This window comes from Poecilia reticulata, chromosome 14 (genome assembly GCF_904066995.2).
Source record: "Poecilia reticulata chromosome 14, P_reticulata-male-v2, whole genome shotgun sequence".
In the NCBI taxonomy this organism is placed as follows: Eukaryota; Metazoa; Chordata; class Actinopteri; order Cyprinodontiformes; family Poeciliidae; genus Poecilia; species Poecilia reticulata.
Genome location: NC_088843.1, coordinates 9,134,765 through 9,159,375, shown reverse-complemented (window position 1 = coordinate 9,159,375; position 24,611 = coordinate 9,134,765). Strand labels below are relative to the sequence as shown.

At 40.6% G+C, this 24,611-nt stretch overlaps 1 protein-coding gene across 1 annotated transcript; it reads right to left on the bottom strand.

Moving 5' to 3' along the window:
* Positions 1-894: 894 nt before the first annotated feature.
* LOC103475450 (uncharacterized) lies at positions 895-24,035 on the bottom strand. Its single transcript, XM_081615540.1, has 9 exons — positions 23,916-24,035; positions 23,678-23,754; positions 22,028-22,212; positions 20,812-21,291; positions 15,256-15,403; positions 15,023-15,125; positions 13,167-13,205; positions 10,567-10,852; positions 895-2,046 (listed from the first exon to the last, which is right to left on the bottom strand). Exons 4-9 carry the CDS (start codon positions 20,996-20,998, stop codon positions 1,832-1,834), a joined length of 978 nt encoding a protein of 325 aa, XP_081471666.1. The 5' UTR covers positions 20,999-21,291; positions 22,028-22,212; positions 23,678-23,754; positions 23,916-24,035; the 3' UTR covers positions 895-1,831.
* Positions 24,036-24,611: the final 576 nt, after the last annotated feature.

Genomic DNA, 24,611 nt, shown 5'->3' with positions numbered 1-24,611 from the left:
TTTTCCAACAACAAGGACAGAGAGACTCCTGTCTGAAAAAGAAACATGAAAATGAACACCTTTAACCCCTTGCAGCAGGGGCTTGTTTGGGGAATGGTAACACAAAATAAATGTGTTGGATGAACAGTGAGAAGAGGCAGTGATGTGCTGCATCACACACACCGAATGACAGCTGGTGCATCCCCGTTGTTGTCTCTCTTTGAGTCACCTACATACATGTTTAATTGGACATGAACACAGTTTGTTTAATATGTTTAATCTCTCAGATTGGCCTTAAAAAGGGCATTGAAAATGCACACTGTCACATTGATAGGGGGCAGCACTGAGCCATGTATACAATGGGCAACAGGTGCTTTTCTGCACACTGGGAAAAGCTGAAAATTTAAAAATAAACGCAAACAAGGATGATTTTGAAGATATTCAGGAGGGGATGGACTTCCTATGGGAAGGTAAGCTCATACATCATTTTCAATTTCAATGAGAAAAAAAAAAACTGCCAACATTTAAATTTTTTAAAAACATCTACCTTGACCTTGAATTTTTTTGTCTTGCTGAACAGCATTGAATTAAAAACTTTTGAAACTAAAGGGTTTGATTAAGGTCAAAACTGAAATAAAGGGTATTACTTTGTGTTTTATATGTTTGAACATTATCAGTCACTTTGGCTGAAGCAGGCCAACACTAAGGAAATGTTTCGCCAAAACAACCTGAACTTACTGATGATTTTTTTAACTACACCTAAAAGGTTCAGAAAATATTTAGATTTCCTCTGTGCAGCTAACAATGCGAGAAGATTCGTCAAGTCAAAGTGAAAACTTCATCAGACACATTCAAACAAATATTAGCACCGGTTAATGCATATGGAGACAGAGAGCAAACTCGTACGTTACAAAATGTGATTTAAACATTGCATTTATTGAACTGCACCCTTCAATCTTTACATCAGAGACATTGACATACCTCATATTTAAAAAGAGCATTGTACTAATATCAAATCCCCCGTTACAAAATGTGCAACCGTATAGAAAAGATAAAAACAACAGCAGCAGCAGCCAATCACATCTCAAAAATAGGCATGGCAAAGAGAACAGCAGAGCACAGAGCTGGATTATTTGGCACCAACTGTCTAACTTGCCAGGATTTGATCCACTGGGAGTGACAGATGAGTGTGCGTTTGGCACTGTCATTGGTCCACAACAAGTCGCAGTGAGACTCCTGCCAGGTGGCAGAGGGAGACATACATTGCAGTGTGACAAATAAACAAGCCAGCGGTATCCTCTGGGAGGAGACGGTGAGGTGAGGGAGGACCCTTCTGTACCTGCTTTCACCCCTCCGTACCTGCTCAGGCCTTCTCTTTTGTTCAAACAGACAAAAACCAAGAGGAAAATACCACTGCTTCGTGTTGTTTTGGCTAGGAGAAAATGAAAATGTCATAAATTGATCGAAACACATCATGCAATCAGCAACATTATATTGTGTTAATTAAATTAAACTGTAAATATCGCTCCTCATCATACAAAGTGGAAAGAAAAATCTTTTGAAAAGAATCATTGATTTTTTTTTGAACAACAGGTAAAAGAATTGCCACTTTCAAAATATGACATTTAAATACAATCAAATGTTTTTGGAATTTCTTTCCCATAAAGACCATTTACAGTACTGCAGCATTTGATATTAAAATAAAATCTTTTACATTTAAACCTTTGCCTGTTTAGGCTTTGGGAACGGACAACAGAGTTCATTTGGTTTCTTACGTCATCTTGTGTGGCAGTAATTCAAGCAGAAGGACTCTTGGACCCGGGTGAGAGGGCGTCTGTTGTTGTTTACGGGATTACCTGACGGAGGGTGTGGTTGTTAGGCGCAAGTGGTCGGGCTTTGTGGGAAGGGGGGGCTTAAGGCCGCGGGACGGGGTCAGTCCCGGGTCGTCAACACTGAAGTTTTTCATCAGATGAGCCACCCGGCCGCGCCCTGTGCAAGCTGCTGCAGTCAATGCTGTCCCGGCCTCTGCCGAGTCAGCCCTCCGAAACTTTCCCAATGCGCCAATATCTGAAAAAGAAAAGATTTAACAAAGGATGATTACTCTTAAATGTAGTCCTGGCATGAGATTAGAGGTGCGCCGATAAATTGGTTCGGCTGATCGGATGAGATTTCCTTCATTTTTGGTGTTCGGATTATTGGCTGAAACTTGCATGTGAAACCAATCTTATCTACCTCCACTGAGGTCTGAAAATCAGCCCCTGCCCCCTTTTGCTCCACCGTGGGAGAGGCCGACTGACACATTCGCCCACAAGGTCACGTCTGCATGTGTGCTGTTAATAATAGTCCCCCCACTGTTGCCAACGACTGTGTCACAGTGTCGGCTAAGAAAAAAAAAAAAAAAAAATTGGTATAATTTGCCAAAATCCGAATCAGCAGGTCAGGCTTTTAACAGATTGGTGATCGGCCAAAAGACTGAAATCGGTTCCCCCCTTATATGAATTATTAAAACGCGCAATATTTCTTGCCGTAATGAAGACTGTCTCACAGACACTATAGTTACGGTTTTAGTGCAAACTATTATTTTGATATAAAACTCAGGCAAGGCTATGCCAGTTTGTTTAAATACCAACATTCATACCTAAGGCAATCGAAAGTACTTAAAAGAAAATCAAATGGGGGGAAAAAAAAAAAAATCTTCAGGCTATGCAAAGTGTGGCAAAAACTACAACAAATATTAAATTGCATATTTAAAAGTCAATTTCATATTACAGCAGCTCATCAGTGATTGAGCAAACAGTTAATTGGAGTGCTGTGGTTATCCTCCGTGTCAGAGTATGGTGAGAAATGTTGTAGCGGTCTGTAATTTTAAATAGGGGAATAAATAATTAGCTGTTAAATAAAAGAATGGATCCTTGAGAAAACCCAAAACTGATCTGTTTGCCCAGATTTATAATGACTGGATGACAAACAGAGCTTCTGTCAGTCAAGTGAGTTTAGGTTATTCGCTAATACAATTATACTATAATGTGAAACTGTTATTTTTACAGAAGGATATCAAAGTATCTCATATTGGAACATTCTCAATATTTACTGCCGTTGTGAATCTCACTCAAAATATAAAATCTTTCAATTGACTAAACTTGAGATAATTTCAGATCAACACAGATTAAGATAAAATTAAAAATCCCTTATTTATGAGAACACTTGAATGCAAAGAGACCAAAGTTGAACTTTTGGCTTACATGGAAAATGCACAACGTGCACAAAAAAAAAAGACCACAGCAGGAAGAATACTTTTATGTTACGACAGGTTTACAGTTTTCATTTTAGGACATTCTCAGGTCTCAGAAAAACGTCCTCACACATCCTTGACGACCTCCTCAGAAGTAAAGGTGTCAGAAAAACCGGCATCAGAATAAAAGCTCTGAGGTGTCACAAAGAAGCTCCCAACAGGTGTCAGGTCAGAGGTTTCAAAATGCGTAATCAACGCGCAACAGTGGCAGACTGGAAGGTAAAGCCGGTGAATACGTGAGCATTTAAAGCCACACCAACAGCAGCATGGACGTAGAAATGGGAGAAAAACACAATTAGGAATAAATTAATGGTTAAATACCCAGGATCACGACACATGAGAAATTTGAAATTCACTGAGGAAATAAGAAAACAAAGTAACAAAGATTTTTGGATGGATAATTAAAGAGAGAATAAAAGAACTTCCAGTGAATAGCTTAGAAATTAGCCCAACATCACCAATATCAGATATACTTCTGGACTCTTTCAGAAGCAATATTGGATATGACATTAATGGAAAAGAAAATCAATATATTATATTATACAGTCATGCGAAAAGCCTTTAGACAGCTTTTAATTTCTAATAATCCAACACTAAATAAATCTACATAAGTATATTTAATTAAAGAACATTTGCTGCCAGGTTAGTTTCACTTTGCTAAACGCCATCAGGTGAAGCAAGGAACCAAGTTCATCTCCTCACTACACACAGAGAGAATGGTGGTGGAAAATAAATATTAATTAGATATCATCTGCCTGCAAAAATATTTGGGATTGAGGTAAAAACTTTTTTCTGTTTCTACCATCAGAAGTGTAAACATGTAGAGTTCATTAAACTTGGTTTTAACTGGAACTATGTGTTCCAAGCAGATGAGAATAGGACCAATAGGACTTGTAAGGATGGAGGAGAACCTATGATGCTGTGGGCCAATTTCTCTTCCAAACCTGACAGAAGAGACAGCATTCTGAACGCTTTAAAAAAAACAAAAAGCAGTGATCTTCAATAGAAAATCTTGGGTCACTTGGTCTTTGTTTTGATATGAAGCGCATTATGTCCAGTTGAGATTTTGCAGAATAATTTGGAGTAGCAACTTGATTTGGAAAAGCCATTAGCAGCACCAGACCTGTTTCAAACAGGAGTCTACTCCATCGAGACGGATGGTTAATGGTCAAAGGTTCCTTCCCCCACCCCTCTCTCTCTCTCTCTCTCTCTCTCTGTATGATCCAGCCTTGTGAAATTATACTGGAGAACATTAAGTTCTGTTTGCAAAAGGTACAAAGTGTTACCAACAGGAGTATCAACAATCACGCCATCTGCAATATCATTAAAACAATTACTTCCTAACATGAACATTTTTTCCCCCACACCCCAGAATGTACTCAAATTCAGGGTTGGATTTTTCTAAAATATTCAGTGCGAGATTATTGGAGCTCCAATAAAACCACGTAAATTTATATAAAGGCTTTTTATCTAGGGTTTGAGTAAATTATTAATAATATCAGTTTAACAATCACATCTATATATTAAAAAAACTAATCATAAAGTAAACACACAGTTATAGTTTTAGACAGTTTCGCAAATGTAAAATTCTAGCTCAACAGCAGCTACCATTCCCCTACTCCAGATGTCGTCTCTCTATATTCCTTCTCTCTCTTCCATCTTTTCTCCTCTCCTTCGCTTCCCTCCATCCAGCCGTGGGTGAGCAGAGGTCATCCTCGCTGGAAGTGTAGCGGGGACACAGCTGGGCGTAGTTTGTGTGTGCGTGCTCGCCACGGTGCCGTGTTTTGGAAGAGGGTTGTAATTGAGGGAGGAATGGAGGGAATGGAGGGAACGGGAGGAACGAACGATAGGGGAGGGAGGGCCGCAGGGACGGCAATGGAGGAGCGAGCAGACAGACGCTGCTCAGACACCAGAAGGCTTGAGGAGCCACATATTTTTAGCGTCGTCCCCTGGGGGACAGAGATATGTGAGAGTACCCGAGTGCGTGGCTACAGAAAGACACACGAGCGCTCTCTTTCTTTCTCACACACACACACACACACACACACACACACACACACACACAGCAGAGTGAAAACATGCACACACTGACGCACATGCCACATATCGTTCAGGTCCGTGCATGCTCTCTCGCACGCAAACACTCACACACCCCTGCTGCTCACGGATTCAGTCATGCATGCCGCCATCTCTGACTAATACCCCGGCACTGCGCACGCACAGAGGTGGTTGTTAAAGCCCAAAAACACAGACAGATATACCTGGGGGCCAGGAAACCTTTAAGGCGCTTTACGTCTTGCAGGCATGAAGGGAGGAAACCTGAAGTAGCCTTTAAGGGGGGTTTTATTGTTTATTGTTGTTTACCCTCTTCTCTTCCTCGGTTTTGGCCCCATCCCTGTGGTGACACTTCATCCCTCTACCTTGCTCCTCATCTTCCTCCCCACATGTCCTGCCCTGCCTTCCTTTGCCCCCTGACCCCGCGGTTCCTGTGTTAATGTCCTCTCGCCGCGCTGCGTGGGCTTGCCTCTGATTGTCTCGTTGTGTTGTGCGGTCACCACGGAAACCTTGGATAGGCTCCAGCAATTGAGGCCGACACACATCGAGGCACGCACCCCGTGCAGGCGCACGCACGCACGCACACACGCGGAGGCAGACGCACACACTCGCGGTCAGTTTTCTGAGCTCGGAGACTCGGCGCGGGTCTGAGCAGAATGCTTAATGGAGAGACGGAGCGATAGAGAAACGGAGAGAAGAGAAGGAGGACTGGTGTTGTGGGCATTCACTGTAAAATCAAAGGCAAAAGACCAACACCTTCCCTCAGGTAGCCTGACTAACCTGTCCCAACACACCCAGAAAATGCTTAAACTCCACGCCTTCATGCCTGAAACCCTCCTGGGCAGCTGCACCCTGATCTCTGCTCACAGAAGCTGCGTTTGAGGCTCTGTGTAAATCCTGTAAATGCTCCCATCGATGAAATAAGCATTAAATTAGTTATCAGCACAAATTTATCTTCTGCTCGAGCTTTTAAGTGTTGCTCGGCACCTTTCGGGACAGCATGTGGGAAGCACAGGGAACATGAGGAGGATGAGTAAGCTAGCAAAAAAAATAAATAATAATAATTAAACGCCAATCTATCTCTCTAAAGATCTCTGCGTCTCTGGCTGGAAAAGAGGAGGAGTTGTGTGGGGTTGGGGGGTTTGGGATGGGGCAGGAGCGGGACATAGGGCAGAATTCCTGAGCAGCACATCTGTGGACTGAAGGGCAGGGAAGAGGAGGAGGAGAGGAGAAGGAGGAGGAGAGGTGTAGGTGTGTGTGTGCGTGCGTGTGTTTGTGTGTGGAAGCGTTGGCTCCTGTGTGGGGGGCTGGGGCCCCTGTCACTTATCGGCTCTGGCTGAGCGTCACCCAGGGCTAGAGTTGGGAAGCGGCGCTGGAATGCCTGTCCTTTCCTCTGAAGGTGAAGGCAGAGGAGAGGGAAGCCAGCGGACTGAGTGGGAGTAGCTTTGAAACGCTCTCACAAATGTACGGGTGCTGAAAAAATAAAATAAAATCGCTCATGGAGCTATTCTCAAAGCGCACACGCTACATAAACAAAAACTGCAAATCTTAGTTTAACTTCAGATCAAGCTGACGCACTTGTTTCCACTAAATGCCTTTAAAGCAGCATCAGATAGCCCTGAATTCACTGAATCAAAATATACTTGACGCATCTTTGCAGGAACAAAAAATAAAAAACAAAATGGCAAAAGACAAAGATATTCAGTGATGGGATTCGTTTTCCTACTAATTTCCTGGAACAGTCAGCACTCACATGTTCTATGATGTGTTAAATAGGTCATGTGAACGAAAAAAAAAGTGTGTTTCTTCTTCTGGATTCATTAGAGCGAGAGTTTTGCGGTTTCCAACTGATTACAACGAGTCGGTATTTGATGTTCTGCACCATTTGTGCCATTACATCAGTGAGAGACTCAGGATTTCACAACTTCGGTCCAGTTCAGGAACTGAGGGTGCAGAGGCTTTCCTGACATTTGGGCAGCACAATAAAGGCAAGGCAAGAACACCTGGAGACAGACACAATATTTTCTTTTGATATTTGATAAAAAAAATACATGTTTTTCCACTCCCTTGCTCCCCATTTAATGGTTTCCTCATTTGTATTATTTTACTAAAATTGTGTAACCGAGTCATAACCACGCAATTGCTTTTACACTCTTTCCTAATTTGTAATGGGTTTTTTTCATAGTAGTTAGTTATTTTCTTGTCTTTTCCTTTATTTTACACAATGTTAAAATATTGTCGCTTAACCTAAAGCACCTTTAGTCGAGCTCCTCTCAGTTCATGTCAACACAACAGACAGCCATGTCCCTGTTTGGTCTGTAGGTGTCTCCTCCCCGTGCTAACGTGAATGCTTGTCAGTACTTCCATTCAAACGAAAACAACTGAGCCTCAGTTCGCCTCGTCCTCCCAGAGGAGCGAGCTTCCTGCAATTGTCAAGGTCAGACCGTCGTCCAGAGTCACGATCCGTTCATTCAGGACGGTTACAGACCACTAGATGCTCACCCCGCCCACCACAACAGCTGTTCCTTCAAACTGCCGTCTCCTCCTTAAATCTGCGTTACACGCTGTCCTCGAATTACCAGCCCTTAACCACATGCAAAAAACATCCTCTTTGCTTTCTTTCCAGTTTACATATTTTAATTCTTGTGTAGAACCACTCCTTTTTAAAAAGAAAAAGAGAAAAGAAAGCCCACTGCATAACCAACTGGCTTATCCCAGCAAAGTGATTGAGTCCAAATTTTTATCTGTAGGACAATATGATGAGCAAACAGTAGTTTTTATCTCTTCAGAGTCTACGGAGATTCATCAGGATCAAGTAACCAAAAAAATAACAATTTCAGTTTTTGTTGTTGTCGTTTTTGGCAAAAGTGCTAAAAAGATGAGGCAAAATAATGTACAAAGATTTGACCCTGAGGTTTTCTCTGCCAGGAAGTCAGTATACTGGCTGCTTGTATTTTTTTCTCCCCAAAGAAGCATAAATACACAGAAATATTCAAATGTTCTTATTTTTTATTTATTTATGCAACATTTTGTAAAGAAAAAAATAAATCAATGCCTTGTGATCAAACTTCTTGTGTCACTTCCCAGCTGTGTAGCCTGAGCCGGATTTGGACAATGAGGAGCAGCAGGATATGGAAAGGAAGGTGTTGCAGGAAGAGGATTTTTCCAGCAGAGGGACATTATGGGAATGAGACGCTCTCCCCAGCTCAGCTTCCCTTCACTAATATCACAATTCTCCACTAGGTGGTGCTAACTTCCCCCTCACACAACAAATGTTTTTGCAAATTTGGGTCAATTTAGGCTGAATAGTTGTTAGGTATTGAACGTGAATAATGGGTTGTAATAAAAAAAAATATTGAATTGTCTGTAAAATTTCCTGTAACATTAAAAATATCTTTCAGGAAGAAATTCAATTTCTGACTTTTTATCTGGAAAATATTTTTAGATTCAAAATGGATTAAACAAAGTTGAAAGTTTTCATTTTGCTATAGGGTTTTTGTTTTATCTCTAAAAATTGTCATCCTAAACAAAAATAGTTTCCCTTATTTTAATTTATTAAAGAATAAAGACAAATTACAGCTTTAATTTGTCACATTAACCATTTCATGCATGAATTGTGATCCTCTGTGTCAGGATTTTTTACTATTTTTTATTTTCTTAAGGCACAAAAAAAGTAGGAACAAATTTTTTGTAAAAGAAAATATTTTTTTAGGTGATCAATTGTAATTTTCTCTAAATACAAAGTTGTTCTTTGAAAAATACATCAGTAGTATTGTTCTTTAATGGTTATCTGATGTCAATATTTTTTTTTTACCTGCAAGAGTTGTACAGTAGAAGGAGGGACCGAGTCGGTTGACATGCTTTTCTGTCTGTCGGCCATATTGGATTTAACAAAAATAATTTCTTGCACTTGCAGCTGACGGCCAGTGATTGATCGTGTATTTTATGATGCATTAGTGTCCACATCAATGGTCTGTGTGCATTTATAGCATAAAACTCCACAAGAAGCACAAGAAAATGGCTTTTAGATAGCTGTCCACTGTAGTGACTGCTATGCATGAAAGGGTTAAATGACCATAAATATTATATTTTTTGTTTTCGGGCTGCATCTCATCAATATTTTCCCAAAATAAAACAAAAATAAAACACTGGGGATGCAACCAAACATACAGGTGTGTAGCAAGAGCCAAATTGCAGACTCATTTTTGCCCCCCTCCTCCCTCTCTTGGCAGGCCCCTGGTTCTTTGCCAGTCCATGCGGATTCCAGCAGGCTGAGGCACTGTTTGGCGAGCGCGCGGGGCTCAGAGAAATAAATCGCTCCGCCTTACTGCAGCACAGAAATCCGTTTCTAGTGTGAACTTTGCTCAGTCTGTTTCTACTCAGCTCTCGTTTTTGTTTTTCTTATGCGTTGTGCAGATAGTCTGATGAGGATTCTTGTATACCGGTGACTTGCAAAGATACAGATATGGCTTCAATCCTTCCACGGTCTTCAATGTACTTCATACACCAGACATAAAGTAGTACATGGCTGAAATGCAAATTGATATACTTTTTAAAAATCAGGAAAAGCCATAAGAAGTCCTGAGGATGCTTGTGTTCAGCAGAAACAGGAAAGCTTGTCAAAGTTGATGGAAAAGAGGGATGGAGGTAAATGCAGAAAAATACTGGAAGGAAACCTGTTTGAAGCTACAAAGATGAGAGATGAAAGTATACCTCCCAGAGGCACAACCCATACAGCTAGAGATCCAGTGGGATCAAAGCAGATTCATAAGTTGTTAGAACGGTCTAGTCAAATTCCAGGCCTACACACCCAATTGAGTAACTGAAACACTGATGCTCTCTATCCAACCTGAGTGAGTTTGAGCTGTTTTACATACAAGAATGGCCGAAAATTTCTGACTCCAGATGTGCAAAGCTGGTAGAAACATCCCACTGCAGCTGGGATTGTAGCAAAAGTCAATTCTGTGAAATGTCTACTCAGAGAGGATGAAACCTTTCCCTATATCGTCACAAGTTTTCTCCACTTTGTGTTGTTCTGTCAAACAAAAACTCCATAAAACGCTCTGAGACTATAAAATATGGAGGGTGTCAATGCATTTGCAAGGAACTGAATAAACCAGGATGTGCTCCAGGAAGTGTGCAAGTCATCCACATTCAGGCTTAAAACAGTCTCTCCCTAAATTGATTTTGACATCTGACCCGACGTTTACCTTTATCTGCGGCACCTCATGCTCACTCACCTTTCCCAGCCTGTGAATCTTGGGCCTTCTGGGGATTCTCAGAGCACAGGCTGCCTTTAGCGGCGGATGCTGATGCGGACTCTAATTGGACAGCGCTGCTGGAGGGAGGCGCGGAGGATGCCAGTCTGAGATTTCCTAGGTCAGGGCTGGCGTTGATGCAGCCCGGCGTGCGGTTTGAAAAAGCCGGTCTGACGATGATGGCGTTGCTTCTCGTGGGTGGCCTGAAGCTCGGGGGGGCCTGGGAGACGGGCTTCACCTCCGTCGGACTGGACGCCTGTTCCTGGAGCTGCAGAGCCAGGAGTGACACAAAGAGGACCAGAGAGGAAGATCAGTGTTGACAACCAAATCACATGCAGTGGAAATGCTGTCATGCGCAATTAAATCACAGGATCAATGATTCACTAAATTACAGTTATCCAATGACAGCTCTGTGTGTGTGTACCGAAGCGCGCGCTCACACACACACATACACACACACAGACACGGCTACGACCAGTGACTCGGAGTTTGTGGATGTGAGGGGAGAAAATTATAAGGCGACTTGAAAATCAAGCAGACTTGCTAATCTTCCTCCCCGATCTTACGCCTTCTTAATCAACAGCTCTCCGCCTGCAGAATGAGACCGCCGTCCCTCATGAAATCAGCTGCAGAAAACCAAGATCCTTCCTCCTTCCAGAAACAAGTCACTTTATTTATAAGAAACACATTTAATATAAGGTTTTGGTTGAGGGTTGGCACACTGACCACACTTCGTAAAGAAGAGGGGATCAGCAGAGATCGACATCCGTCAGTAAATTAGAATAACAAAAAGACTGACACAGATAAATTGTTACGTCAGTGAAGTGTGGTCTGGAGGCAAAGAGCCTCTCTGCTGAAGTGTTCAGAATGTCCAGGTTGCTTTACTAGTGGCCTTCAGGTCATCAGACTCTACAGTCAAACCAGACTCAGTGATTGCTTGGCTAGTTTAACGGTCTTATTAGCAACAATGGCCACATCAGGGCAACAAGGCACAAAAAGCAATTATCAGCTGAAACATCAATTCAAATAATCATCACACAGCAAAAACACAAAATCTTACCAAGTAATTTTGGTCCAGTTTCTAGCGCAGATATCTTAGTACGCTTCAAATGAGACAAAACCAACATACAAGTAACTTGTCAGCAAGATGTGGGAGCTTGTTTAGAGTCAATACTTCCTTAATATTGCTAAAAAAAAATGAAGTACTGGCAGATTATGTTATTATATCAAGACATTTTTCCATGTTATAAGTGAAAAGAACAAGCACTTCTTTATTTAAAACAAGATCGTATATCTAGCTAATAAGTTACTTGTAAGTTAGTTTTGTCTTATTTCAAGTTTACCGAGATATTTACGCTGGAAACTGGACCAGAATTACTTGGTAAGATTTTGTGTGTGGGGGGGTTCAGTGTAGATATTAGTAAATAAACAAATACAATTAAAAATGTGTCAAATGAAAAACCTTAAATGAAAAATACAAAGTCCAGGACTCTATGTGATGGTGAAAAGATATTCTAACGTTTTTGTATATAATTCACGTTTTCTGAGAAACTAAATGTTGGTGTTTTTTTTCAGCTGTAAGCCATAATCATCAAAATTAAACATAGATTCTACACACAGACATTCTATACACAATCTATATAATTGGATCTACATGAATGAACTGAGTAACTTGAGATTAACTTTTTGATGACATTTTTAATTTGAGATGTGATATGAGGAGGCTGGCCCAGACTTTGTGGATTTGAGGTACAGACACTTCCTTTTGTGGCAAAGAGGGGAAAGGGAAAAAAAAAAAAAAAAAACGCAGAACAAACTCGCTCGCTCAAATCTCAAGGGACTATTCCACAATCCCATCCATCTGCGACTGACGCATTCTCCTTCTTTGGCGTTTTAATTCCCTGATCAAGTTCATCAACCATCTGTTCTGGGGCAGTCCTGAAATCCTGTCTCATGTCACCCCCCCCCCCCTTCTCACACACACACACACACACGCACACATTGTTTATACACTCATAAACACACAGAAACAGAAAGAAGGCGAGCAGAGATAGGAAGCACCAGTCCCCCGACAAGACGAGTCTGCAAAGATAATGCAGTCTGTGGGAGGACAGTTGAATACAACTGCCCCAACTGCCCCAGAGTGAGCGATGAGGGGTGGGCCGGTTTAGACTGGACGGAGTACAGAGAAGAGGGAATGCGGAGAGAAAGACGATCTGGAAAGAGGCAGGGAGCAAAAGGACAACTGGCCCCGGCAGACATTTCCTGCTCCAGAGGAAGGGGACCTGTGAGTAACGTCTATGAAAGCATTGCTGCGCAGTAAATCATCTGTTTATTACAAAGACCAGTGCACTTAAAACATTTAAAACAAGATGCTCCCTCACAAAATGCCGGAGTCTAATTACACAATGCGGAAAATTAAACAGGAAAAGCATAAGAATCTGAGAAAAATTCAAAGCCGTTTAAAAAAACGGGTCCTCAGCTGCTGCTGAAAGTGAAAGCTCTCCACCTGACACCTGTGGGCTTAACGGGGGCACTACAGGAGTGAGACACAAAGACTGAATGCAGTTGCTCCAACTCACCGGCAGAGGGCGTAAAGTGCTGGTTTCCTCATGTTTCTCCTGTCGGGAGAGAAAGGAGCATTGTTGGTTGATGTAAAAAGGTGGCACTTTAAAATGTGAGGCGGTATTCTGATCTATATTTGCTGAGTGAACGCGGACGGAAGCAGTCGGAGGAAGAACAGAGCAAAACTTCAAAATTCTGAAAATGACGTGAAGCAGTGGGAGCAACGATGTGTGAAAACCAGACACGGGTTTTCACACATCGTGTCTGGAAACGAGATGCTCTCATTTCCGCTCCAGGCCAGATGAGACCTGGATCACTACAGCTTAGTGTGTGCAAGGTTGCCATGACAACACACCAAATCTATTTTTTCAGGCAATGTGAAAAAAAGGTGGTCAGTTATTATTATGAAATAATAATAATAATAATAATAATAATAATAATAATAATAATAATAAACTACTAAAATACAATTACCCCAGAAATGAAACACACAGCTGGTCTTCTGAGACTCATTTATCTGCAAAGGTTGATCTTGTCTGAGCACAAGATCCCATTTCAAAGAACTCTGCATATTTGCTCAGACTGTCTTTGAGTTCAACATTTTGTCATGCGCTAAAACTTTTAAGGTTGTTAAGAAAAGGAGAAAATCTGTAAGAAAGTAAATACTTTATGAAAATGCCAAAACAAATGTATTTGAAACAGATGGAAAACTCCAGAGAGGCATCGTGTTTGGCACGTCGGCAGAAACACTCTGTCTCCCTTGTGAAACATGGTGGTGGCAGCATCATGTTCCTAAAGATGCTGGAAAACGTATGAAGGTGGAGAAACGTATAACCAAATTCACAAGGATAATCTACCTCAGTATGCAACAGAACTACAGCTTGCAAGGAGATTTCATGGAAAATAATAAAAAAGTTCAAAGACAACAAAGTGAATGTTTTGGAGTGGTCAAATCAAAAACAAGGATTGACAACTAATCAAGAATAAGCGGTTGTACTTGAAAATAGTCATTTAAAGCTTCCTGGGAAATCTGACAGATTTGTATGGCTGAGACATACAGTATGGCTGTATGTCTCAGCCATACTGTATGGCTGAGACATACAGTATTCACAAAGACAGAGTTTTAGAGAGTTTTCTAAGTCACCTGGTCTAAAATGTTCTTCCTGATAAAATATGTTATTTGGTGATGTCAATATATAAGGAACTACAGCAACATTTACGATCACTTCCTGTTTGGCAGCTTGTTGTAGCATAATGAAGCTACAGTTTAATTTTTAGTCGCCTCTAACTACATTCTTTGCTGTCAAAATGAATCAAATCAAAGTTGATATCAAACATGTAGGGTAACATTCCTACAAGTAAAATGTTAGTTTAAGATTCCTGCAGCGGAACTTTGTGTCGTAGAATTATTAAAGTATTCAGTGCATGTTTTAAAGGATTAAGTGCTTGTTTCAATAATTTATTCTCGTAATTTACTTCTATTCTCAGAAAATTAGCATTTTAGAAAATCTACAAATCGACATTTTTAGCGTGCCTTTTCAAATTTTAAAAAATATAAATATTCCTAAATGAGCTGTACAAAAAGATACCTGCATTCACTAGAGCATAAAAATAACTTTAAAGTAAAGACTTAAAAAGAAAACTAGTTTCATACTAGCTTCTAGTATTCAAGAAAATCTTATTAAAATCAATGTCTTTTTTACTTAAGCAGCTTTTTTTTCATGTGTTAACAATGATATGCTAACATTTGTACAAGGAGTAAATTATGGTATAATCACACAAAGAATGTAGGGAAACAAAAATATCAGAATTTCTTTTTCCTCTTTGTCGCCAACGTTTAAGTCATTAATAAGGTTTTCTAAGAGTCGCCCACCTTTAAGTTCAAGGAGACTTCTGCTTGTGTTTTCTGAGGGACGCTCTGACTCTCACTTTTGACCTCTTGTGTGACCATGATGCTCTTCAGGGTAGTTTGGTGGCTGTGAAGTACAAATGCCACATCATTTTCTGATTTAAAAACAGGAAAAAAACGCCGATGTGGTTTTCAGTTTCTGAGTTGTTCACCGTCTGTCATGCAGAAAATCTGCTTTATTAATGGGAAGTAATTACTGCGTGCTGTTCTGAAGACTAGGTGGTGACTTCTTGTCTCCGACTGCAGAGTTGATGAATTTGGAGGTCAGTTCATCCACTTCTCCGATTACAAGGACTGAAACGTCTCCGTCCCGGCCGAGCAGCCAGCTCACACTCTTACTGTTGGCTGTAAAACAAAACAATCAAAAAGAAACAGTTATACTCCATTTCCAAATAATTTGTGAATATTTGTTAAATGTAACTAAAGCTAGTTTTTGAATCAATACTATCATAGTTTAATATAAGAGTTAAAAGATAGACATACTGAAAGCTACATTTATCAATCACCACATTTGATTTTAAAACTAAGGTTTTTCAGAAAACCACCTCGTAATTTCTTAATTTTTTATTGGGGTCGTTTTCTACACAATTCAGACAACCTGTCTGATTTTGTGTTTTAAACTGATAATAAAAAGTAAACGAATGCCAGGTCTGTGCTGCAGAGAGGATGGTCCAGGACTGAAAATTATTTTCAAAAGCTGAAATGTCATCATTCTGAATCAAGCCGTCCAGCATTACTCATTTCTTGACTGATTTCTGACTCACAAATATAGTTAGAAATTAGTCTTTCCATCTTTTTTTCTTTTTATGAATTCATTTTTGGCAGAATATTTAAAGTTTAACTATAGTTTGATGCCTGCTGGTAGTTGGTAGCCCATCTACTGTTCAGAGTGGTTTTCTTTGGAGATATTTTAGTGCTTTAAATATGAATTCACAATAACAAGGCACCCATAGAGTTTATGTAGTTCATTTACTTATTTATGGCATCTATAGATATTTAGACACTAGGATCTGACTGGAAGGCAGAAATCTGCATACGACTTATTTTTATTGACTTTTCAATCAATAACTCTCCCTAATGTTGCATAAGTTTTATAGTGAGTTTATCTGTATCTGACAAAAATCCAAGAATATTCTTTCATCTTTCTTACTTACCTACTCATCCTTACATACTTCTGAGAGGCTAAACTGGGTTTAGCAAGGGTCGGTGTCTGATACATCAATGTTACAAAGAGTTACAGCTTTAAGCCTGATTTAATTTCCCATCATGCATCTCCGACAGCTTTAAGTCAGTTTAATGAGGTGTCAGAGAAACCGGAGCAAATCAGAAAGAAAGGGAGCCACAAAGGACATGATCTTGTTCTTCACACCTGGAAAATACTACAGCAAATTCTAGACTGGTCCAGGAACCTTTCGTGACTTTTTTTTTTCTTTTCTTCTTGTTGGTAAAAATCTTTAGCAAATTTCCCATCTACTCATTGCAGATGAATGCCTGTGCAAACGCTTGGCCTCATCGGATTGGCTACTGCTCAGCTGATTCTTTGAAAAACACTGCAAACGTATCAACAGTGTATCTGATGTGAATCTCTGTTTAAATGGCTGCTGGGAATGGGAGATATGATCAACAGACGTTCGCTTCAGCGCGGCAACAGTAGGACTGAGTCAGCTCACACAAGGTTTATATACTATGTAAACAGATCAGGAAGCCGGGGGGAAAAAACCCGGTCACACTGGTTTTCCTCCCATCATCACTTCTGACCAGTGCTTAAAAGTTGAATATCCATCTTCTTGACCCAAGACGCACTGATAGATAAGCGGCACCTTCGGTTGCCTTTGTGTGATTTAGCAGCGCAAAGGCACACGGACACTTGTATCTGAACAAACGTGTGTCACCGTCGTGTGAGTGTGGGAGCTGAGAAGTCGATTTATTCAGATAGCACAGCCGACACAGTCCCAGGGCGAGAGCTTGTTGGGTGAAAACATGCATTCATGGCGAGCTGGTTGCACCAGTCTGCCCTGTCGATCGCATTCCTGCCCAGCATAACAGGATTGCAGCGAAAACACGGCGTTCACAAACAAAGGCGATACGTCAGGTGCACACCGGATTCATTTAATGCGGCGGCTTCTCGTTTCTAATAACACCAAGCAGAATGAAGTAAGGTGATAATTTCAATCTGGGGAATGTGCTGAATGCTCTCCAGTCTTTCCTGGAATTTTCTAAATTGTTCCTGATACATTTTGCTTGTGTGTCAGCAGTCTGCCTGCATGAACACAAAAATAGAGTAGAATGCCGACATACTGAAGGTATTAATAGGAATTAGCATAAAAGTCAGGTTAACCACAAAGATCACCTGATTAGAAAAGCCTCAGGGCTAAACATGAGCTCACAGTGTCAATAAGAGAAACATCAAACTTTATTCAGTGAGCAAAAAAAAACAAACTTTTACACCTACTCAGACAGTTAAACATATGTTTGCAGCATACTTCCTGTTTTGCTCTCTGCTAATTGTTTGAAGGATTTAGTCTTGACTCACTTCCTATCCCCCCCCCCACACACAGCAGCACAACATCCACTGTTTCCTCTAAAGGAAAAAAGGAAAGGGAAAATGAGGCGCGTGGAAGCGTTGCCACTGCGAGTTCTCAGCTTGCAGTCTCGGTTGCGAGGCTGCAAAGGACAGCTGCATCAGCCATTAAAGACAAAGAAAGGCCACTGTTCCCTCACTCTGAGCAGCAGTTTATAGGAGGATCCTTGTGATCAGCGAGAAGACAGAAGGGTTAATTCACACACTGCGATGCGCTTTTAAGTGACTGTCCGTCATGCCGTCATTTTGTGATTTTCTCCCGTGAAAATAGCCAAAAGAGAGCCTTTTGCTGCGTCCGGGTTATTACACAACAGTTTCTCACACTGTAGCTCCCAACGAGGACAAACGAGACAAAATGTGGACTGACCACATTCTGCAGAGCAGCGTCCTGAGTTCCTGGCTGTTCGGTTGTTGACTGTTTCAGTCTGTTAACTCCAACGGTTGCGCCTGATAAACAAGGACGCTATTTAAAATCCATGAGTAATTTCCCCTCTGCTGAGATTTCTTCTTTTTTTTTTTCCCTCCCTGTATTTTCATCAAGCATCTGCTTCCTGCTTGCTTTTACACAAAACCGTGCATTTTGGGATGTGTTGTTAAATGACCCGTCACAAAACAACCTGGAAATAAAACGCACAGTGCCTTGCAAAGATTTGTCTACCCTTTTAAAATTTTCACAATTTTTCCATGTAGCAACCTCGACACCCTGATGTAACTTATTGGGATTTTTTTTTCTTTTTGTCTAATAGACAAAAAATAAAAATAGAGTACAGTTTATGAAACAGAAAAATAACACGTATAAACATGAATTTCAAAACTTTCATGAGCAAAAATCGAGAAAGTGTTTCATCATCCGATACGCTGTTAAAAACGGTAAAATCCAGTTTACCAGCTGCTTATGGTTGTTCACAGGGAGTAATTTAATCTCAGCATAAATCCAGTTGACCTCTGATGTTCCTTAAAGACCATCAGTGAACAAACAGTATCATGAGCAGATAGCTCAATGATAACGTTAGCAGATGAAATCTCTGGCAGTACTTATAAACTTAACAAGATGATTTTCGTCTAATCTGACTTATTCGTAAAACAGCTCGACAGTTTGAGCTGGTTTATGAATAAGGACGGAAAAAAAAAGTTCAGTCTCTAGTTTTGCAAAAACGAATCTACCCCAAAAGACTTACAAATACAGCAAAGGGCGTCCTAATACTTGAAAGCAAACAACTTATATTTTTGTAGTGGGGAATTTTAAAAACCACTCAGTCCTTTCTTTGCCCTTCACAATGCTGCATCACTTTGTCCTGGACTATCACATAAAATCTGTACAAAATGCTCGAAGGTTTGCAGCTGCAACAAGTGAAAAGGTTTCCAGGGGTGAGAGTACTTCTGCAACACACTGAATACTTATGAATGGCATTTATGTCAGACCTGCGCTGACCCTCTTCTAGACTTTTTTTATTTGCCGTAAAACACTCGCCGCGGCGTGTTTACAGCTTTTCAGAGTGGGAACATCTGTGAGTGAAATGCTAACATTAGTTTATTCATCATTAATCAAGGGGGAACTTGTTTACGGCCCCGAGGTATTCACCGTGCTTTCCGTTTCAGCTCCGAGTGTGTTTGCAAACACACTGCTTCAAGAATGGAGAACACGAGCTACAGCGGCAACAGCACAACCAGCGGCTTAGGGAGCATTTCACAGGCGACGCACACACGTTTCCGCAATCCCCTCCTCGAGGTCTGTGAGTCTATCAGGCGTTTTGCAGGAGACTGCGCAAACATCTTAAGTGAAGGGATTTCGAATGAGGATCTCGGGTGGTTTGAGTGACAATCTGCACCGCCGCGCAGCCTCTTCTTTTAAAGAGACAGGACGTATCAAAGTGCGGCTGTGTTCGATACAGCAGCCGCCCATGCCGTATCATCGCTGATTTCGGTAGATTCAGATTGATAAATTGCGAATAACTCACTAGCAGGCGTAATAAAGTCACAGACTTAAAATCCACACCGGGCGAGATGCTGATTTTGCGCGACTAAAATCAATAATCGAAAGGGGATGTGTTCAAAAAAATAAGAAGCGTGGTGAGGTCATTCATTCTGTGAACAAAGAGGTGTCAAACAAGGAGGCCGACATGAGCGGACAAAGACAGGAAGAGTTCAATAAGCTTTTTACGGGGCATTCTTCTACAAGCACCTGAGCATTGCACCGGGACCACAAAGTTGATCGAGAAGATGGAAACACGCAGAGAAGTGCTAAAAATGACAGGCTGCTCAGCTGACCTGATCTCAGAGGCTTTAAAAACGGAAAACACAACAATGTGGAAGAAAACAGATAAGTGCTATTTGAACAGATCACAGGAAAGAAAGAAGGATGAAGGCTTCCGAGTTTATCGCCTGGATGCATGTGCTGCAACAAATAGAAGATGATAATCAAAATCCGACGCAAAAGAAAATCCAAAACACTTGGTGCAACATTTTAAAGAACTTAAAGCAATGTCACCTATTACACTGAAAAATCATTGTATATTGTTAAGCTCAGGGTCCCAAGTGTCTTGGCACAGACACGCCTCTCATACTGCGGTGTCAAAACTGATCAGATGTTGGCGATCAGTTTGAAAACATCATACTAAAAAAAAAAAAAAAAAAAAAAAACAGAGGTTATGCTGAATAGGGAATAGCTTTGAAATGGGTGTTCCGACAAAACAATGAACAGAAACAAACCAGTGAGAGAGCAGCATTCTGGTTCCAGACCAACAAGATTAACACGATGGAGAGCTCAGCCAAATCCTCTGACCTTAATGCAATAAGAAAAGAAAACCTATAGGGCGACGTGAAAAAACAAATATTGTTTCTGACAACAACCGAAGCAAAAAAGGGGAATAAAGTCCAATCGTACTGAGATGGAACAGATGTTCACCAGAGCTAGAATTTGGTCAACTACATGAAAACAAGATATGTAAAACAATTATCACAAAAAAAAAAAAAAAAACGATCACTGGGTCAGGGATTCTAGCATTTACAGTTTATAACGGTCTGAGTTTGTACAGGAAATGTTTTGATTTGCAGCAGAGCATGTTGTGTGTACCTGCAGTTTTGAGTGTGTGTGTGGGGGGAAAAAGTTATTCGAAAGGATTCTGAGCTTATTTTCAACTTGAACATTTCAGTGTCTGGTCGGCGTGGTTACCGTTTCTTGGTTTTGTCTCCTTGGACTGGGCAGCGCCTCCCTCCCTCTCCAGCTTCTCCTCGTGCTCTTTCCAGCGTCGGACCTGCTCCTGGCGCATCTTCAAGAAGAGCGTCTTTTTCTGCTCCTCGTTCAGAGCTTCCAGAACGTCGGGGTCGATGTACATGTCCTTTAAAATTTGCTGCAGCATTTTGGCGGCGGGGTATATATATATATATTTTTTTTTAATCTAATGTAACTGGGAGAAGGGTCTCATGGGCCGATTGCTGGAGGCGATAATTTATAGTCTCATCCTGTTAGATTTTCTTGTCGTCTTTAGCCTAGCAACAACCCACACAAAGTTTTCTCTATGAATCACAGCGCATGCATATCTTCTCACAATGTCACACACAAACACACTTGAAACCCTGTTTCCTTTTTCTTTTTTGTGCTCCCTGCCCTGCTAAGACATCAGATTTTTGGAGGCCATCTTTGGGGAAAAATCTATGGAGAAAAAAAACAAACAAAACAGACATCATTTAGAAGATCATGTTATTCCCTCGATTTGATATGCAATGCTACATGTATTTCTCGAAACACTACTTCGTCTTACAAACTTTCGCCTTTTTTTTTTTTTTTTTTTGAATCATTTGGTCTAAAAATCTACACCAGTTCTTATCTTGTTCTGCCTTTCAAGAACACGGAAGATCCCAGAGCCTGTTTCTGCTCCGACAGAGAGGCTGATGTCAAGAATGGGAGGAGATTCCAGAGGAACGGGACCGATTCTGTCATCAGCTGCCGACCTCACTCCTTCCCCTCCCCAACACGCATCCCTTCCACTAAACCATGTTCTTGTTCCCCCCACAAGCTAAGCACGATAGCAGCTCCATTTTAGCATGTTCGGAGTCAGCTGTTGGACATAAAGAAGTTGGCCACAGCTTTGGAGCATGTGGGCCAGTCTTTCCAGCAGTGGGAGTGAAACTGGCTCCTCCGCTCGCTGCGATAATAAGTTAAAACAAAGGCTTCCACCGGCAGCAACAACACTTGGGGGGAAAAGAAAGGTTTTGCTCCAACTGACACATTAGTGGGATACAGACTGCTGTCTGCTACACACTGCAGAGGAGGAGGGGGGGATACTGAGGGGAAACCCAGGGGTGGGGGGAAACAGGAAATGTGAGGGAGGAAAGTGAGTGATAGAACAACAGAAGGTAAAAAGGGTAGAATTTGTTCAAGTACTCACAGTGGGATGTAGAGAGCCGCCGCTCCACAGCACAGTGTGCTAACTGAGCTGAGAGTCAGAGAGCCTGTGGGTCCTCCTCGTCTTTGTGTGTGTGACTGGCTGATGACATCACAGCATTCCACGGTTCTCCCTCCCGCCCTCTCCACGGGCTCGCTCGCTTGCTCTCTCTCTCTCTCTCTCTCTCTCTCTCTCTCTCTCTCTCTCACACACACACACACACACATACACATATATCTCAAATAATTGGAAGACTGTAATACAGGAAACTGATCTCACACTTTAGGAATATTAAAAAGAGGAGATGAGAAGAAAACGTCTTCATTTAAAGATTGCAGCTCACATCTGGAATTCAGCCTGATCATAACTAAAGTAGAGCTGCTAACACTGACCAAAAGGATAAATTCATATGACACCCTGCAGAATTATTGGCACCTTATTGGACTCTATCAGGCTTTTGAAAAGTGACACAATAAAACGGTATTTCTTTCTTTAAGGCTTTCTGCACATCATCTGGGGTGATAACATAACATTTTTAAAATGACACATACGTCCTCAAACTAAAAGCATTATGAGATGTTCCGTCTTAGCAGTAAAAATTGAATAAGGTCTTTTTTGCAAATCTTAACCTGGGAACATAAATAAACAAATTAACAAAATACAGCAAGGTTCCAGAAAAACACATATTTTCTTGATAAGAGATAAAAATAAACGAAAACATGCTACTAAAAAATAAATAACAAAATAAAACTGGCAGAAAAAGAAACATTTTAATCAATTTCATTTAAGTACCTTTTTAAAAATTGGTTTTATATTTATTTTCGGAAAATGTCACTACTGCTGTGAAATGTAGCTAAATTAGGTCAAGTTTTGGCATTTCAAAAAGATTTGTAGATACAATGTAACCATTGCAGGCGAAATACTGAAACCTTGCACCACACTGTAGAACAAACATCAATCATACATATCTGCTGAAACACGAATGAATACTATTTCCCTTTGCCTTTCCCGTTCTCCCAACAAATCAGTCTTCAAAAAAGGTTCCTACTGTTGGCTGAAATTTCGAGTTAGAACTTTCGCTTAGCCAGTCATTCATAGGTAAAGGTCGCCATCTAGCGGCCACAAAGAAAGTGTCCCTGCAATGAATTACGTCACTGGCAAAGCCTGGCCCCGACAACAGCAGAAAATTAAAGTTCATTTACAAAAAAATGGCAGCGACATTATAAAGAAAATCATCGCTCCTCGCACACATACTACCACCACCACATGACTGTATAAATGCTGACCATGTCACCACAAATAAATATGGAAGCAGATACCTGTATCAAAGCAAAAAGCATCCAATTTTAACAAAGGAGGTGTAGCAAGACCATGAGTTGATAAGAGGTAATTTTCAACTGAAATAAAATATAAATTTGACCTCCTTTCACGGCCTACTGTCGATATGTCTTTTCTGTTTCAAACTAAAACGTGCTAAGAGTTCAACCCAGAGCCGACATAACGAGTCGTGTTACTAGTTAGCGTCCTTTGCTGAAAAGAGTCTTGATTTAGCATGCCTTCCTCGTGTTCACTTCTCCTCGCCAAAAGTAAGTTTAAACAATTTCATGATAAAGATTCTACAGAAAGGCCCGCAAATATGCATGAAACACTCACCGTGGTCGCTTTGGCAGGGTAGTTATACTTTAGGTTTCTGTGTTTTTTCAGAATGCATTGTGAAGAGCCAAATGCGACTGGAAGCAAAATTTAATTAAATTATTTTCTGAAATAAACATGCGTGTGCCGTGAGTCATCATCAACTTGTTATTGTATTTTGACCCTAAAACCAATAATTTATATACTATATCATTTCTGTCAAGAGTATTTCTGAGACCCATGTCTCTAAAAATGTTACCTTCATCAAACCATACTGCATTGAATCCTTTTCCTGATTTCCGCCATCTAGCGGCTAACACAAGTAATACAGGTGATAAGTATAAGTTTTATTCAACAGTTCAAAAGCTGCGTGTCCATTCTAATGGAGCTTAAAATCCTTTAAAAATATTAAGGGGAAATTGTTTTTTTTCCCCTTTTCTTTAGACTCTAGTCGTAAAAGCATGTGTTCAACAAAAGTCATAATTTAGGTACTGGCAGAATGCTGCAGAAACATTTTAATATCAGACAAAGATAACCTGAGTAAATAAAAAAAAATTATATCTGGTTTTGAAAGAATATTTGATGTGTTAAAGAACAAAAGCTATCCAAATCAAACTTAAGTAAAAAAAAAAGTAATTGCTAACACTTGTCAAATAAATTAACTGATTCAGATTTTATTTTTTTAATTGACATGACGTATGCTAACCACATCCTCAGTCCTCATCAGTTCTAAGCAACCAAAAATGCATAAAGTACCATTTAATTTTTGCCATAAAACATCTTCATGATCCCCAAGAGTTTTGGGAAAATGTTGCATGAAGTCCAGAGAGAAATAAATGTGAATTTTTTTGCAAGGTACATCTTCCATATCAAAATTTCCAAGGACTTAGTAAAACAGACTAACAAAAACTCTGCCAACAGTCAGTCTGGACTTAAATCCAATTAGGATGCAGTA